Below are 17048 nucleotides of genomic sequence, written 5' to 3' on the forward strand. Positions count from 1 at the left end.
AATCCCTAGCTCCTCCAGTCTGCATTTCAAAGTGTCCTTGAGCCAGATTCTGAATCCCAAATTGCTCAGATGGCTGTTCCTACAGTGTATGAATGATGTGATAGAAATAATGCTGCTTATGGAACTGCTGTATTAAATGCATGAATGTGACTGTGAAAAAACGCTTTGAGCGTTCGACAGGAAAAGTGCTATGTATATAGAGCCCATTAACCATAGATATTTCTATATCAGTAGATGAAGGAATGAATATATCTTAACGTCTACCTGAAGGATTCCAGGTTCCCAGGTGAGATGTTCTGATGACTTTAGTAATCTGCTGAGTTTTAGCACCACCATGATGTTGATTTTTTTTATTTGATTGAAATATCTCAGCAACTATTGGAATGTAGGGCTCCAGATATGGATTATTTTATTAATTGATCATTCCATTGATCATTCCATTGATTGATCGAGTTATCGTATTAGAAAGTATTTAGAATTATTTCAGTTTTTCAACAGAACCTGGAGAAAAACGAATCTTATGAGGTAAATGTAATTTGCTTTATAAGCCATGCTTTCTGTCGTCTCGATTCCTTTGTAATGCAGAGGGGAACCAATACTACTTTCAACCTCATTGAATTTGGCAAGAACATGCTGTACACTGTCCATATGCATAAATTGAACCCCTGTGAGTTGAACTTGCATGGGGGCTGGCAGGTTTTGGACTCAAAACTGCCTGTGGTTCATACTGACTCTCTGCAGCAGCAGCACAAAATGACTGTGTGAGGTGTTACACAGATGGGATTAATAAATGTGTCAGTCATTCACACCGCTGGTGTCGTAGCTCCAGAAAACAGCTGAGCCAATCACACTAAAGTTTGACAGCTCAACAAATGAAAAATTGTCTGGGAAATCGTACTGTTTACTGGATGTTGCACAGTGACATGATGTGAACGCACAACACAGCAGCAAAATTCAACAAAGAAATAATGAAAAAGTCGTAATTTTCCTCTGTATCCTGATATAAGTTAAAATGTGGTGCAGCAGTATATTGTGAGGCATTTCAAGAATAAATCACAAACCACTGGAAAACCTGCACACAGAGCTGGAAAGCAGAGTCACAGGATTAATGATCTCCTGTAATCCAATATTTCCAGCATAACAGGCAGAACACAACCCTGCCAAAGTGAGCAAAGTGAGAAGCAGAAGAGCCTTGGCAAGAGAGGTGACCAAGAACCTGATGGTCTCTCTGGCCCAGCTCCAGAGATCCTGAGTGGAGATGAGAGAGAGCTCCAGAGGGACAACCAAATTCAAAGTGTCATGTCTGGTTTTCTCCAGATAACTGAGGTCACACAGTTCAATCCTGGTTTTATCAGACCAGGACATCTCTTACATCTCAGTCTTGAGACTCCCTCAGTTGCTTACCATAGTCTTCCTCTTAGTAGTGCTGCAGTTTTGGTCGTCTTTCCAGAAGTTTCTCCAGCTTCCTTAAGACGGCTGCAGGAATATAATCAACTGAAGGGGTAGCTTTTCCAACAGTAAGCTTTGCACAACAGATACTAGCAGAACTCATTTATAAATTAATGCAAACTGCTTTAAACAGATTCAAAGTTAATTTTTTGATCTTTTGGATGCCATTTAAATTCCAGCTGAGTGGTGTTGCCTACCCTCTCCTTGCCTCTTAGTAGCACTACTTAGGCTGGGCTCATACGACAGGGCCAATTTAACCCTAATTCAGGCCCTAGGAATTGGAGGAGTAAGCTAGTCTGGAACATCCATGGTACCGATGTTTGGCCCAGGTTATCTGGTGGTGTGAGGGGTAACGTAAACCTCTTGAACTGTTAAGCCGCCCTGACAATTAGTAAACATGTTTGATATTCGGATTCAAAATTGGGACTATTACGTCAGCACTTTCCGAACAGAACTACAACAGCTGAGACAGAGAGAACGGCGCAGCTGACAGTGCTGCCGAGCATAGAGTAAACATTCTGAGGCTAACGACTGGTAGCATGCTACTGTTGAAATATATAAGTGTAATTTGAAATCTCACAGGAAGTATAGTTAACTTGTGTTGACCGCGTCTCTCCAAACTTTTTCTTATTTAGACTAGTTTAGCCTCTTGCTTATGTTTATTAACATTCCAGTAAGTTGTCACTCCAAGCCACTCTCATTTTGTTTATATCATCTTGAGGTCACATGAGAGACATGCGCTGGGGACGCTTCCTTTACTGTATGTCTCTGACAGGCTAATATTACACACACTTTCTTGGTGTTAGGCAACCAATCAATAGGGCAGTGACAAATACGGCATCATGTCAATGGTCCAACAAAACCCATCCTACAACATGAGCCAGGCTAAGTCTGAATTACATTTATTTTTAAGAGATCACATTTTAGCCTCCCGCTGTTCTGATTTCTGTTAATAGGTCCAATACTCATATGGACTCCTACAGACTCAGGTTAAGCTGTGATCATGTGTTGCATTAATCATCATGGTTAAAATAGTTTTTGCCTTTTTTAGAAAGACATGGAGTGAATTGTTAATTGCAGGGAAAATCAAATTATACATCTACTCCTTTTGAACATGGCTGCTCATTAATCACGGCCAGTGTTTGTGTTCACTTGTCGGATCCACTCAGGTCAACCACATTTTGAATCAGCTCTATTTATCCTCAGGTCTGTCCAATTAGGGTTTGAGTAAGAATTAGATCTCACAAATACCATCATGCAGATGAGAATTTTTCAACTGGTCCATATTGGAATTTGGGACCAAGAGCAATAAGTGATATATTCGACATGCGTATTCAAAAAGTGATTGATGTAGAGATAGGAGAAATCCTGAACCTCAACATTAGAAAGAATGATCTAATGTGGAGGGAATTTGGGTGGAAAAATCTGACCCGTTTCTTCATAACACCTAAGATAAAAAGTTGACAAAGTGCTACAGAACATCATGCTGGCAGGCATGTGGGAGAAAATAAGCTAACCATGCACATATTTTCTGGATGTGCCCCATGCTGCGCTCCTTTTGGGAGGATGTCGGTGCCACAATTAAAGACATACTGGGATATGAAATACCAAATGAAAGCAAGACTATGTACCTTGGAAATGTAACTGAAAGTGTAACTGAAAGTGATAGATATATAGTCAAGATACTAATGATTGCAACTAAGAAAACAACAACAAGGAACTGGTACAAAACTGAATATCCTACCATAGAACAATGGCTGGGGATTGTAAGAGAAATATACTGTATGGAGAGAATGACCCACCAACTACGACTGAAGGAAGATGTTTCTATAACAAAGTGGAAAAAACGGGTGTTGTATGACATAACGAAAGTTAACTGTATAAATCTGATTTTGAAGATTAGGGATACCTGCAGCCATGACTGACTTTCTTTTTTATTTTTTTCTCTTTGTTGTCTATGTCTTGTATGTGTTAATGGAAAAAACTGAATAAACACTACAGTTTAAAAACAAAAAAAAAGACAGAATGATCTAAAGAGCTCCTCGCATTTATGAAGTATGTGAATCAATAAGTCCTATTCTCTTATCTAATATTTTTGGGGGCATTTCGCCATAACTGACAGAGTGGTAAAAGTCCAGTTGAGATAAAGATTAGGGAAGGGGGCACTGCAAAGGGTCGGGGCAGATACAAACCCACTGTTGCTGCAGCCTCTTAAAGCCTCCATGCAGGGCACCCACTTCACCAGGAGAGCCCAGGAACCCCCATAAATCATTAAAATTGAAACTGTTTAAAGGTCAGGTGTGTGTGTGTGTGTGTGTGTGTGTGTGTGTGTGTGTGTGTGTGTGTGTGTGTGTGTGTGTGTGTGTGTGTGTGTGTGTGTGTGTGTGTGTGTGTGTGTGTGTGTGTGTGTGTGTGTGTGTGTGTGTGTGTGTGTGTGTGTGTGTGTGTGTGTGTGTGTGTGTGTGTGTGTGTGTGTGTGTGTGTGTGTGTGTGTGGGAGCGTTAAAAAGATGAAGAGAGAGACTGACAGGCAGAACTGTATGAGTTGATTAGTTTCCTGCTGACTTATTAGGATGCAGATTAGGTGCATTGATAAACATCTGGGAGCTTTTCTCAGGCCTGTACACCCCCTTCTCCTCTCATCTCTCCACTCCTCACCTCTCCTTTCATCTCTTCTCTTCCTACCAAATACAGCTCTCTTTTTCCTTCTTTCCATATTTTCTCTCTCTCCTCTCCTCTCCCTCCTGTTCTCCCCTATTTTCTCATTTAGCCTCTTTCATTTCCGCTCCTCTCATGCTCTCAGCCTGTTTTCTACCTCACTCTCACCTCTACTCTGCCTCTGTTCTTGTTTCCTTTCTATAAACGTCTTGTTTCCTGTCCTCCTGTATCCTCTCCGCCTCTCTGCAGTCTGCCAGTCAGAGTTGCCTCTTATTCCCTCTTTTTTTTCCCTACAAATGACAACGAGGAGATATACATGAAGTCTGTGTTGCTCTGTCATCCGGAGGATGATCTGACTGGAGGCTACATATTCAGATTGGTGTGAATGTTGTTTCTCTGCTGCAGCACACAGAGACAGGCTGAGTGGGAGTGGCTGCTGCCATGTTTGTCAAAATAGCATCCTGCACCAGCTTCTGTTGACCGATGAAGACTTATTGGCTCTGCCTGGAAATGTGACCACCAACAGGAAATACAATACAATGCACTACATATTAAAGCCTTTTAATGCATTACCTGTAGGGAGCAAGGCTTCATATTTTTCTTTTAGTAAAGTATAACTTCTTTCCAAAGGCCAAATAGCAGGGATTCCTATCCAATGTAAAATGTGTACCTTTTATCTTTATTTTAGTTCCAAACGAAAACAATACAAATTTGTCACTGGCTAGGAGTTATTCTAAAATAAAAGTTGACTGTATATTATTAAGATACTCCCTTTTCTTATCATTATCTTGTTCAAAAGGATGGTAAATTACCTAAACCTATTTTCTCCCAGTTGCAGGGAACTTAAAGCAATATAGCCTGAGAGAAGCCAGACTGAATACATTTCAGGTTTTATCAAGTTCAGTTTTATTGGTGTGGAACACATCCACTGAGAGTTGAGGTGGCTGGAAGACAGACCAATTAGCAAATTATGGGTAGTGGTTTGGAAGATGAAATCAACAAGCCAGCACCTAATTTTGAATAAGACTTGAGCACCACATTGGATTTATGGTTCTGACGTCTAATCAAATTATTTTTTCTCCTCAGCCACTGACAACTTGCTAACCAAGGCAAAGTCCCACTGAGTCTGGTCAAACTACAACAAGCAGTGGAGACATTACTGGCCTGACTTTTTAATCTGCTATTTGCTAATGTGGAGCGGAGTTGCAGGCCCGTCAGTTTTATTTAGTGGTGGATGAAGTACTGTAACATTTTACAAAAAGTACAAATAATTAGGCAAACATGTTATCAAGTAAAAGTACCACATGTACGTTCTTATTTGAGTAAACATAAGTAAGTTGTTGTTTTTAAATATTTTGAGTGTTGAGAGTATAATAACTTGCAGAGGGTAGCCTTATTCCTAAACAATAATACAGACTTTGTCAGGTAAAAAGAGAACTCTGCAGATGATGCATGTGAAAACACCTGATTATCATATTAATTAACAGCTGAGTCCTGGCGATGGCATTAATCCATTTTCGATGTGTCTTCACCAGTGATGCTACTGCTGCAGTCGCGCTTTGCTCTCGCTGAAGAGGGCAGGGTCTAATGTTACCCACCCACTCTGATTGGTTGGTCGAACAGTTCCCTTGGAGTAGAAATTAAAGATATTTGCTGATGTATGCACTGGAGTCAAAGAGAAAAGTGAGGTACAGGAAAGAAGTAAATGTACTGAGTTTATTTTACAAAGTTGTCCAACATCAGTCATCACTAATGTTTGTATTGTTTTAATCATATAATGTCATGATAGTGCTTGGTTGTTGATGTTAAATATTTTACATTGTATAGGGCTATTACCTGGTATTGTGTTTGTGAAAGCGTGTTTGGATCTTTCTCAGCACAGAAACGTTGGACTTGATAGTAACACACCCTGAATGTCCACCTAATTCCACTTACTGTGCTGTTAATGAGGAAAAAAAGATTTGGCAAACTGCCACATCTGATCTTTGCAGTAACATAACTGTAACATTTAGATGAAGTTTCCTTTACCCTCATTGAGGATGTTGAATGTTATTTTAATTGATATGGCCAATTACCATAATGATCACATTATATATTTAGTGTTCATCTAAAGTGAAACACAGTGGAAGCCATTGCCAGCTGTTCAGGGACAGTGACTAAACAACAAAATGTGAAAATGTGATAATGATAATAATATAACCCAATGTGAAGCGAGAAGAAAAAGCTCCCTCTGGGATCTGAATCCCCTCAGCAGTACCTTGTCATACTTAAACTTTGACCAGACAGTAGCCATTTAAGTCTATATCATACGGACAATTGTAGATTTTATTTTAGACTTCAGCTGTGCACTGTTGAGGCAACTATTTTAATGGGAGACAGTTTGTTGTGTGACAGCTCTTAACTGCACAGCCTTTACTAATAATATCCAAATATCTTTTTGTGTTTATTTACCTGCCGGAAATGCTATATAACTGTGTAATATGTTGATATTGTCACACCTTTGCTATATTTACATTAACATATGTAGCAATAGTGTTTAGATTATCCTTTTAACATGTATTATTTAGCAATGAGCAAGTGGTCATTTCCAAAGTTGCGATTTGCTGTCAGCCTGCTGTCAGTCAAAGTGTGTGTTTGTATGTGTGAGTGGTCGGGGGGGGGGGGGGTGCATGTGTCGTGCCTGTGCATGTCTGTAAGCAGCCCTGCGGTCAGCACAAGCACCCTGAGGACAATGAGATGTGATTAGCATCTCTGAGCAAATGCCATATCGTTGTGTTAGTTTGTCAGTGTGTTTGCGAGTACAGTGTGTGTCTGCTCGTCTCTCGTTGACCCGCACTTGTTGTCACTAGTGCTGACACGGCATGGCATGTTCCCCCCTGTCAAGATCTGCTCGCCACAGTTTACGCATTTATGTTTGTGTGTGTGCTTGTGCGTGTAGTCATGTGCGTATGTGTGTGTGACGTCAGCTGACCCAACAGCTAGAGACTGAGTTGTGACGTATGCATGTAGTTACCATGGCTCCCCTTAGTTTCTTTTTATAGAGGGCCAATGAGGCTGCAAATACAGGTGAGGCTCCTGCTAAATAAAGACAAGTATTATATAAACAGACTATTTGAGACAAAAGACCAGCATGCAGGATTGTGTGTTTATAAGTGCAGTTGCAGAAATGTATTTACAGATGTCTTCACTGTGAGGACTACTGCATGCTGCTGGTTATTCTCTCAAGTGGGCGAAATGCATATCTGGGATATATGAAGGTTTCATGCTGCAAGGTGGATGGAAGGTTTGTTTGGTATCTGATAAAACTTTAGCTTTATGAAAAATAGAAAGCAGTGTTGTATATGCTTGACAAGTATACACTGAGTGATAAAAGAAACTTAAACTTGTGGGTTGGAGATCCTGGAAACACTAACAAGAGGAGGCTACACATTGAAAATATGCAACCAATATGTATCACGCCATCGGCCCTCTCATCAATACTATGCCCCTAATACACATGAACGTGCAATGACAGGCGACTGCTGGAAGTCAACTTTTCCATCACTCGCTCACTGACTTCTGACTATGGTCTTTGATTCAGCCATGTATATCCCCCCAGCTTTTGAAGACTCTTAATGTGCAGTGAGAGCAATTAGGGAGTGCACAGGCAAGCAGGTTGTTTAGGGACAAACAGGTACACCGACCAATCATTTCACTCGGTCCTACAGTTTTAATAACGACAGATACAAGCTTTTTATTTTAGTTTTTGTTTCAGGGAAGTTAATTCGTTGATGGCTGTCAGTAAAAATAAGAGTTGGTGTTTCAGCAACAAATTACCAACTCTACCTTTAAAACATAGACGTAGAGTGACGCCAACAGTTCACACATTGTTTAAAGTGACTAGTCTACCTGAGATGAGACAATGGTGTTCATTTTCTATTAAGAAAAATACTTAAAATGTGAGGTTTGGTCTGATATTCATTAGAAAACCAGATGAAATCATTGCTTGTGCTTGTTAATAAATGCTCAAAATTAAGGTTCATTATTAAACGTCAGCACTTGAAACCAAACACCTCAGTTGTTACCCAAATTTTTTAAGAAATGTTAGGCTGTCACAAATCTATTGCCGTAAAGAAAACAAGAAAATCTTTTTTAATCCTCAGTAGATGACTTGTAGTAATTTTGTAGGGGATTCTCATCCCCAGTTTTGTGCAACTTTTCTACAATCCCCCCCGGCATTTGGTAGCACACTACACCAATAAGAGTTCTATGTGATGAGAAATGACCTGATTTCTGGTGTTCTACAACAAACTTTCAAGACGGATTAGGAACACAGAGGCTCCTCTTATCCCCAATAACAGCAGATATTACAACGTGAGGCATTTTCATCCAAAGCCATCAGTGTGGTTCTATTATTAAATCTGAGTTATGACACAGTGGAAGCTGCAGTCACGTTGCCACTGAAACTAGACACGGACCAACATGTAAATTGATGAGCAAAGCAGTTCGGGTCATTAAACTGGCCATTAACTCACGCACTGAGCAGTGCTTTATTAAACCAGATAGTTCTTCATGGTTTGGAAGATCAGATTCTTAACAAAAAGAAACATCCATCATATTGTTCTTCAAATGTCAATCTTTGATCACATCTGGTTTACTAGCCACAGAAAAAATGTTGAGACATCATGTTGTTTTTTTTTAAAACAGTGTTCTCACTCACAATGTATGACTGGCCACAGTTATTCAAAACTGTCTGGATTCCTCAAATAACACTCTAATTGGGATGAACCAGTTAAGCTGATCTCTCACAGGCCAGTTAAACCATTCTTTAGGGATGTGAGTTTCTCAGCGGGAGACCAGCGTGTTGTCTTGGAATTCAGCGATGTTCAAGAATTGTATGTAATTAAATACTGTGCTCAAAGGAATGTGTCCCTGTTGGGGTATTACACATTTTCCACCCATCAATGATGTGAACAAGAATGACACTCAGCGGAGCAAATACCTCCGCCAAGGGTAAACAAGCCTAAATATATCTAATATTTGTAATAACATTCATGTATTATGAAGAGAAATTTATGGAAATATTTGTTTTTATTCCATACCTCAGGGGTCGGGCTGCATTATCACAAATTGCACTCGTCTGAGTTTGGGCTGTTGGTAGGGCTTACAGAGGGGGCTGGATACTACACATTGGAAGCCTCTAGGACCTTTTGCTGTGATGATCTGTAGTGGTCCTTTACCTGGACGGATATTTTGCTTATGTTTTGCATGTGTACAAAGCAAAAGAAAAAAAAACACATTTTAAAGCCGTATTTTTCAATGTTAATTCCTGGAGCCTAGTGCTCAACTGGATTCAATAGAACATTTGTGGGTTTAACTGAGATGAGTGAAGACACATCTTCATTGGTGGAGAACTTTAATCTCAAATGCAAGCAGAAGCTTTCTGATTCTTCTGGAGGTCTGGAAAATGACCTATTTGTTTTTTGTTTTTGCATCACCATATGGACACATTTATATTTTCTCTTGTGCACATAAACAGGCAATCCCTATTATTATCTGTATTACGACTTCATTAAAATGTTTAGATCATGGAGACAGGATCAGTGGCAATAAAAGAGTACACATTCATGATAAAAACGCTGCTCGCTGTGATGTAAACACACACACAGAGTACACGACGTACACAGACCATTTCGTACTCCACTTGATCATGTTAGTCCTGCGAAGGAGCTGCCATCAGTCTTAATATTACACTAGAAAATAGGCTAGCTCGGTCTAATGGAGGCTGTGCATGCTAGCATGTGTGTGTTTGTGCGTGTGTGCGTGCGTGCGTGCGTGCGAGAAACATCATCTGTACCTCACAGGATGTGTGAATCTTGTTTCAACCACGGAGGAAATGTTACAGACTTGCGACATGTCAGCCAGAGATTGAGGTATGAAGAACAAAGTGGCCTCACAGAAGTAACAATGGATTCAAGTTTCTTCTGTAGTGACAGCCTCCCCTTACAAACATACGCACACAAACACACACACACAAACACACGAACACCCACCCTGACACAAACTCCTCTACTTCCAGGAGCGACGGCGTGCCCATTGAGTAGTGAAGGACTGCGTTCATGCAGATTATGTCTATACCCCTCTCTTTCTTTTTGCGCATCAGTTTATTTATGTCATAAATATCTTAATGTAGCATGTGTGCATAACCTCTCATAGTAAAATTTGCAAATGTTTCACATTGAAGAGTACTCACACATCTGGCTAAAAATGCTATAGGATATCAAACCATTATCTTTGATGTCCTGGTTAAGGTTATGGTTAATGAAATGAGAGGAACTAAAATGTATCTCACGATGAAAGGCCTAATCTCATCAGCTAGCTCCTTCACTTTCACCTGGTAACATTTAATTCAGCCCCTCTGGTGTATGTAGTTTAGTTGGATTGTAATTAAGTCCGGGCAGACTCATCAAAACCAAGCATAACATCCCAACATCCTTTACCAATGGGCGCATGAACTACAATGCACTCCATTTAATGCTATAACTCAACCCAAAAATGAAGAAAAATTAACAAACCACTTAATAGATTATAATAGTAATGCATAATTGGTCATGCTTAAGGTAAGGGATAAGGCTTTGGTTTAAGTGATGGTAAACCAAACGATGAAAATTCACTCATTATCTAGGCACCACTGTGCCGATGAAGAGGTGGGTTTGTGTCACTTTAGTCTCAGGAGAAACATGTTGCAGTCAAAGTGACCCCTTCCTCAGAAGTAATAAAATAACAGAGCCCGACATTCGTGTGCGATTTGAACGAGCATCTCTTACATGCTGGCGGACATGGCGATGGGAACACGCTGCCCGCACGTGCCCCTGGTGAAAGTGTCTGCTGTTTTCTGGTGTGTCTGTGAGAGCGCGAACGCGCCCCTGAGGAGGATATCAGGGGACATTTAGGCTTAAAACATGGTGTAAATGAAGTCGAATATGAATGTCAGGGCTCCAGACACTTGGATGACACAACACAAGCAGAAGTTTTTTTACGTCTGAAGAAGGGGTCCCGTTTTGTTTACTTCAATTGTATTGGATTAAGCTGCAGCCATGAGACTCCTAAAGTTTTTCACCCCCCCCCCCCCCCCCCTGCCCCCCTCCATCAGCATAGTGGGGAGGCGATAATAAGGGAATTTTAATTTTTCAGTAAACTATCCCTTTAAGCTGTCCACAATGAATGGAAGTCCTAATAAGGACAGCTGCACGGACCTGTGTGTGTGTTTTCGCGTGTGTGCATGCTCAAGCTGCGTGACATAGTTTGTTCCCGTCGGTCCTTTCATGAACTGACATCTCTTTATTTAACACTGATGGTGACACGAGTTCACAGTTTGTGCTGCAGCCCACAGAAATGCACTGACTCCTGTAGGATATGTACTTTTTTGCACATTTCAGCTTTCTCAAATGATCTGCAATGGCCACACAAACGCATTAAGACAGAAAACTGCTGAAGTGAAACAGTTGCTTTGTAATGTGTATAAACATCCTCTGTGCTGCAAAATGATTTGGGAAATTTAATAAAGAAAACTTGTAGCAGAGGAGATCAGGGGGATATGCAGTGACACTTTGTGTTGTGGCTCTGAGTCCTGCTCCTGTCTTTGTCTTATGTCCTGTGTTTTCTTTCCAGATAATCCCAAATGAGACCAACTTCAAACAAAGGGCAGTCTAATCCCTGTGTGTTATTGATTCACAGTGTCAGTGATACTGGTGCCTATAGCCTGACCTCAAGCGATGAATAATCCAACCCCTATGATTTATTGATCAGCGGTGTCCTTCCCAGACGTCTTTGGTTTAAAGGCTTGTGATGTGATGATGTGGTTTTTGCTCAGAATTGATGAGTGGTATGATTACAGGCAGGGCTTTCTCTGACCACTCTGCCGCGAATACGTCATACTTCCTTTGGTTCTGCTAAAGGCTTTGATTCCTCAAAGCTAAATCACCTAATGATTTTTTGTTTCTTTTGACTTAATTCAACTCAGAGTTTTTAAAGTTTTTAAAACTAACTGCAGTCTCCTTACAGGCTCCAGATTTCTCTCACGTATGTTTCCGAGTCACTACAGAACAACATGAATGGTCTGATGTCACTGCAGGCCTCTTCTCTTGACTTGAAAGTATTTTGAAGTGCAAACAATAACTGGAAGTTTCTTAGTGTACCTATAGTATTTGATTACAGTATATGCTTCGAAAAGCCATGTTAAATGACATCAAACAAACAGTGACTGATATGGTGTGTGGTCGGCTGGGGTCAATGTACACATGTTTGTCTTTGATGGGAGCTCATCTGTATTCAATTTCAGGCATATTAGCTTGTGAACATCAAAGAAGCAAATTTGCTTTGGCCCCACGTACGCCATTTCTTCTTAAATCAAGGCTTGGGGGGGGGCAATCCTCTTGTCTATTCACACAAAATGATGGAAGGGTTACCACATAGAGGGATCAGAAAGAAAATGGTGCAATGCAGTCATCAACCCTTGATCAATACTGTGTTTATATAAATAATATTTTGTACTTGGTCACACCTTGTTTTGACATTAGTTCAATTACAGTTAGTTACAGGACAATAATCAGTCAATATAACATCTACTGAGCCATAAGTGAAGCCTGCTTCATGGTGATACTGCTCATATACTCAACATTGGAGTCTTCAGCATGTCTGCAGCGGAGCTGCTATGTAAGGTTCGTGGTCTGACTACTGTAATTCTTTCAATAAAAGTAGCTCATGTACTCAACAAAATACCAAATATGTATGTTTTTGACATATTCGACAAATAGACGATGAAACTAAAGTGAAACTGAATTTTCACTATATATTTTGCTTTGAACCACACGTGGTATGCAGAGAAAATAGGCAAGACCCTGACTCTAGAAGAACGGCGTGGCTCACTCGCAGTCAATGCACCTGAGATGCATGTCTCACACTGGCAGTGTGGCTAACCTGATAACATGGCCGCCAAAATTAAAATTCTGATACTCTGCAATGCACAAGCACAAAACAGTGTAGATCATCATTTTGGGAATGGCATTGGTGTCCTAGATTTTGGGGGTCACAGCAGTCTGTTTTGTAGTTCTCCCTAAACATCAGTCAAAAATACCAATGTTAACCTAATGTTGTCATAAAAGGAAAACGCAAGTTATTACTAATGGATTCATAAGTTTTAAGCAATCCATTCAGTAGCTGTTAAGAAATTTTGATCTGGACCAAAGTGGTCGCCCAGCCGATGATCACGCAATCAAATTGTATTTGTGTATCCCATATTCACAAATCACAATAATGGCTTAATAAGGTGACATAATTTGCCCTTAACCCTAAACAAGAGTAAGGAAAAACTATCTTATTAAAAGGGGAAAAATAATGTAGAAACCTTAGAGGAGCCACATTTGAGGGATCCCTCTCTCAGGACGGACAGAAGTGTGATTCCTTATGATTCAATTCAACATGTTCCTTGGTAGACCAGGCTTTAGTTGCCCAGAGTGAAGTTTGACAGCTCATAGTGAGGCTGGAGGCCTGGCTGATTGTTTTACATTCAAAAGTGCACAGCATGGTGAACTGTGAAGGTTTGTGTGATTTAAATGGTGAAAAAATGTAAATCGGTGGGCTGGGTGTCTTCACTTGTGTGTAAGATGGTGTGAACTGACACATTTGTTTGGTGAGACAGCAGCTGCAGAAGAATAGAACACTGTCTTGCCCCCTTTATTTAGGCCTTCATGAATAGTTTGTTAATGCTTAATGGTGTGCTGCACCGTTCTTTAAATATCTGTAAACATTGTGGAAGAATGGATAGAGGAACCTTTGTGATGATTGAAATGTGCACAAAAACAATTAGGGAATTGTTAAGAAGAATGGAGATCATGCTGCTTTGACCATCCAGTGACTTCTGCCATTCATCTATGTGTACAACAACCCATTACAGCAGCCTATACACAAGTCAAAAGTCTTTATAAAGTAGTTACAACTCTGGCCATGTATATGGCTTATTCAGAATATTTGTGATGAACAATCAACCACTTGGTTTCCATCCGCCCACTGTCTAGGCGAATGAACCAGGCCTACAGTGATGTTCCTTTTGAATGGGTCCAATGAGTTTGGCTTCTGTTTACTGCAGCAGTGGGTTCAGACCTTATTAACGCAGTATTGGGCTTCAGCGTGATTCCATCAGGCAAATCAAGGCAACAGAGACCCAGGACCCCATTAGTATGCTAATAAAGTCACTTCTCTAATAACTGATTAGCAATTCAGCGGATTTTGTCCTTGCTGAGTGAAATGCTCTCTTTGTGTGCACGTACGCACACACAAATGCCCTCTTAATATTTTGCACATTTATTTTCTATGTCTCTCATTGCTAGCAATTAATTTATAGCCCTCCCTCCGTCCATTCTTTGCTTGTGTGCCTTGTTAGTGACCACCTCAAAAAAGACGATTAAAATGAGTGAATTGTGTTAGTGATCCTCAAGCACAGTTAATATGAATTGTTTTGTTATTTTTCTCCTGTGGCTGTTCACCCCTGTTGAATTGAAGTCATTGTGTTAGCAAAGTTTATTTCTCTGTGTGAGTTTGACTGCTTGATGTTTAATACGTGTTGATACAGTGGTCCTTAGGGCACAGAAACGGCAGCTTCACAGATTGTTCCACAGCCGAGTGTGATTGTGCCAGTCATGTAACACATGCTGAGCAACATGTCTGACTCTGCCACCTCTGTCTTTTTCAGTGCTCAGCGGCCTCTGCTCCAACCGCTGCCCAGAAGATGTGAAGGTAAGAAATCTGTCTGCGTCTTCCTTTTGGTTTTTCCACCTCTTTAATGACACAACAAAAATTGTATTGTGTGGTGAAATGAAGGGGCTTGGTGATATGGTCATATCAGTCAATATCTATAATTGTTATGATAAATGTCTCATTCTTTTAAGTTCTGTTTAGTTTTTCTCTTGAGGATTATCATTAACCTGATTAATCCAATAGTCTGAATGCGATGTTGCCATTTAAACAGCATTTTCTGATTATCCTAACTTGAATGAGGTTGATCTCTGAATAAGCAATAATTGAATAAGACTTGTGAAGTCTTCTGACCTTAGGTCTTAATCACATTATGATGTCCTCACAGCATTTAGCAATTTCGCTTATTTTACAATATATAATAACTGCTTGATTGATAACAATAACATCATAGTCAAAATCATGCTGAATTAGACAAATAGTCTCTATATCGGTGGCCATGTTAACTTAGTTCAGATAGACTCCTGACGAAGGTTTGACCTATGTCACTGACTCAGTCTGAATGAGGTCAAATGTTTTGCGTTGGCACTACATTACCTTTTTCATAGTTAAACATAGCTGGTATTTTGTTGGGCTGGTACTAGAGTTGTTTCGGTTTTTCTGTCTCTCTTCCACCCGCTTGTTGTCTAACTGAAAGCTATGATGAATGCAGTCAACGAGTGGAGCTCGCGGCTGTTTCTACTCCCCCCCCCTCACCATCCATCAACCCTGTCTATCTTTTCATTTCGCCCTCCCACTCCTCTTCTTCTTAGTCACACCTCTACTCCGCTGTCTTCCTTTCAGCCCACCAGTCTGCTCCTCTCCTCTCTCTCTTTCTCTCTCCTCTCTCTATTTCTTTTCTGACCTCACTTCTATTCCTCTCTAACCCGACTGCTGAGTGTCACAGCTTACAGGGCCAGGTCTCTGTCACAGTGTGCATGTTTGCATGCATTAACAGTGTCATGATTAGCTCATGTAAAGTGAAGGCTGGCCCGGCGGATCTCTTCATTAACTGTCATCCTTTCATAATGAAGAGATAGCACAACCTCTCTGTGTCCGCCCACGCAGGCACAGAAACACGCGGCTGTCACAGTCGTTTACACATTTGATTTGAGGCAGTGAAGTCAGACACTTGTCCTGTTACCTAGTGAGTAAAACTGTAAAAAAAAAGTGCTCAATGTCGCCGTGGTGACAATGTGTCTGTCTGTCTTGCTGCCCACTCCTGCTCATGTCTTCCCCTGTCTCTCTTCGTCGCCCCTCGCTGTTTATTTTTTTCCCCTATCCTCTCTCGTCCTCACTGACAGGCAGCTGATGTGAAAAAATATTTCCAAAATGTCAACATTTGTCAGTTTTTTTCATTTGTGTTTGCATGTGTGTTTTTACAGCCCTTTGGTGTTAACCAGCCAGGTCCCTATGTCATGTACACCACAATGGACTCCAAAGGTTACCTGAAAAATGCCTCAGGTGAGTGCTTTATTTTCTTCTAATGTCTATCAGTCATAGCTTGTGGAAAATGACAGAGCGATGTTTGCTTTTCTGAAAATGTCACTGTCTGAGCTTTTTTTACATCCACGTCATATACGTATTAATAACTTAACCTCCTTAATGACAGCTGTCCTCAGTCAGGCCGAAAACCACCGGCTTTTTAGAAGAGGGAGAATGTGGAGAAAAGGCAACATATTGATTTTAATTTCTAGCTTTTCTTTTTTTATTAATGTGAAAATAGCCTTTATGCCTCAGAGACAAAGGCTGAGGCAGAGAGGGCAGCGAAAAAAAAAGACAAGAAGTATAACTTTCCAAAAAGCTGTGTAATTGAAAGTAAAATCAGTTTGATAAGCTCCGTGGTTCCGCTGCAGATCGTGCTTTTAGTTCACACCTATTCTTTCTTCATTTTACAAGTAATTTTAAGGCCTTGTTACATGCTTGGTTACTTTGTTTTTACTGAATCTCTATGAATACAGGTCTCGCTTACATTTGCATTTTTTAGTGCTGTGATAAATCTAAATGTTATTGCTTGTCAGGATTAATTTATAAAAGATAAGTACAGGTTTTCCAGCAACATCAATCAAACATTAAACCTTGAGTTACTACAGTGGCTAGAGAAATAAAGTAAAAGCTTAAAAAACACAGGGAACAACAAGAGCATCCCTGCCAAAAATGGCAGTCAAGAAA

The 17048-nt window shown here is 40.4% G+C and overlaps 1 protein-coding gene across 1 annotated transcript in view; it reads left to right on the forward strand.

Annotated features, from left to right (window-relative positions):
- The window catches only part of itfg1 (integrin alpha FG-GAP repeat containing 1), a 140924-nt gene that overhangs the window by 87309 nt on the left and 36567 nt on the right, over positions 1-17048 (forward strand). The window contains exons 13-14 of the mRNA XM_062390039.1: positions 14836-14879; positions 16262-16340. Of these exons, the coding sequence (XP_062246023.1) occupies positions 14836-14879; positions 16262-16340 (123 nt within the window). The remainder of the gene's footprint in view (positions 1-14835; positions 14880-16261; positions 16341-17048) is intronic.

The sequence above is a fragment of the Platichthys flesus genome, chromosome 1, assembly GCF_949316205.1.
Source record: "Platichthys flesus chromosome 1, fPlaFle2.1, whole genome shotgun sequence".
Lineage (NCBI taxonomy): Eukaryota > Metazoa > Chordata > Actinopteri > Pleuronectiformes > Pleuronectidae > Platichthys > Platichthys flesus.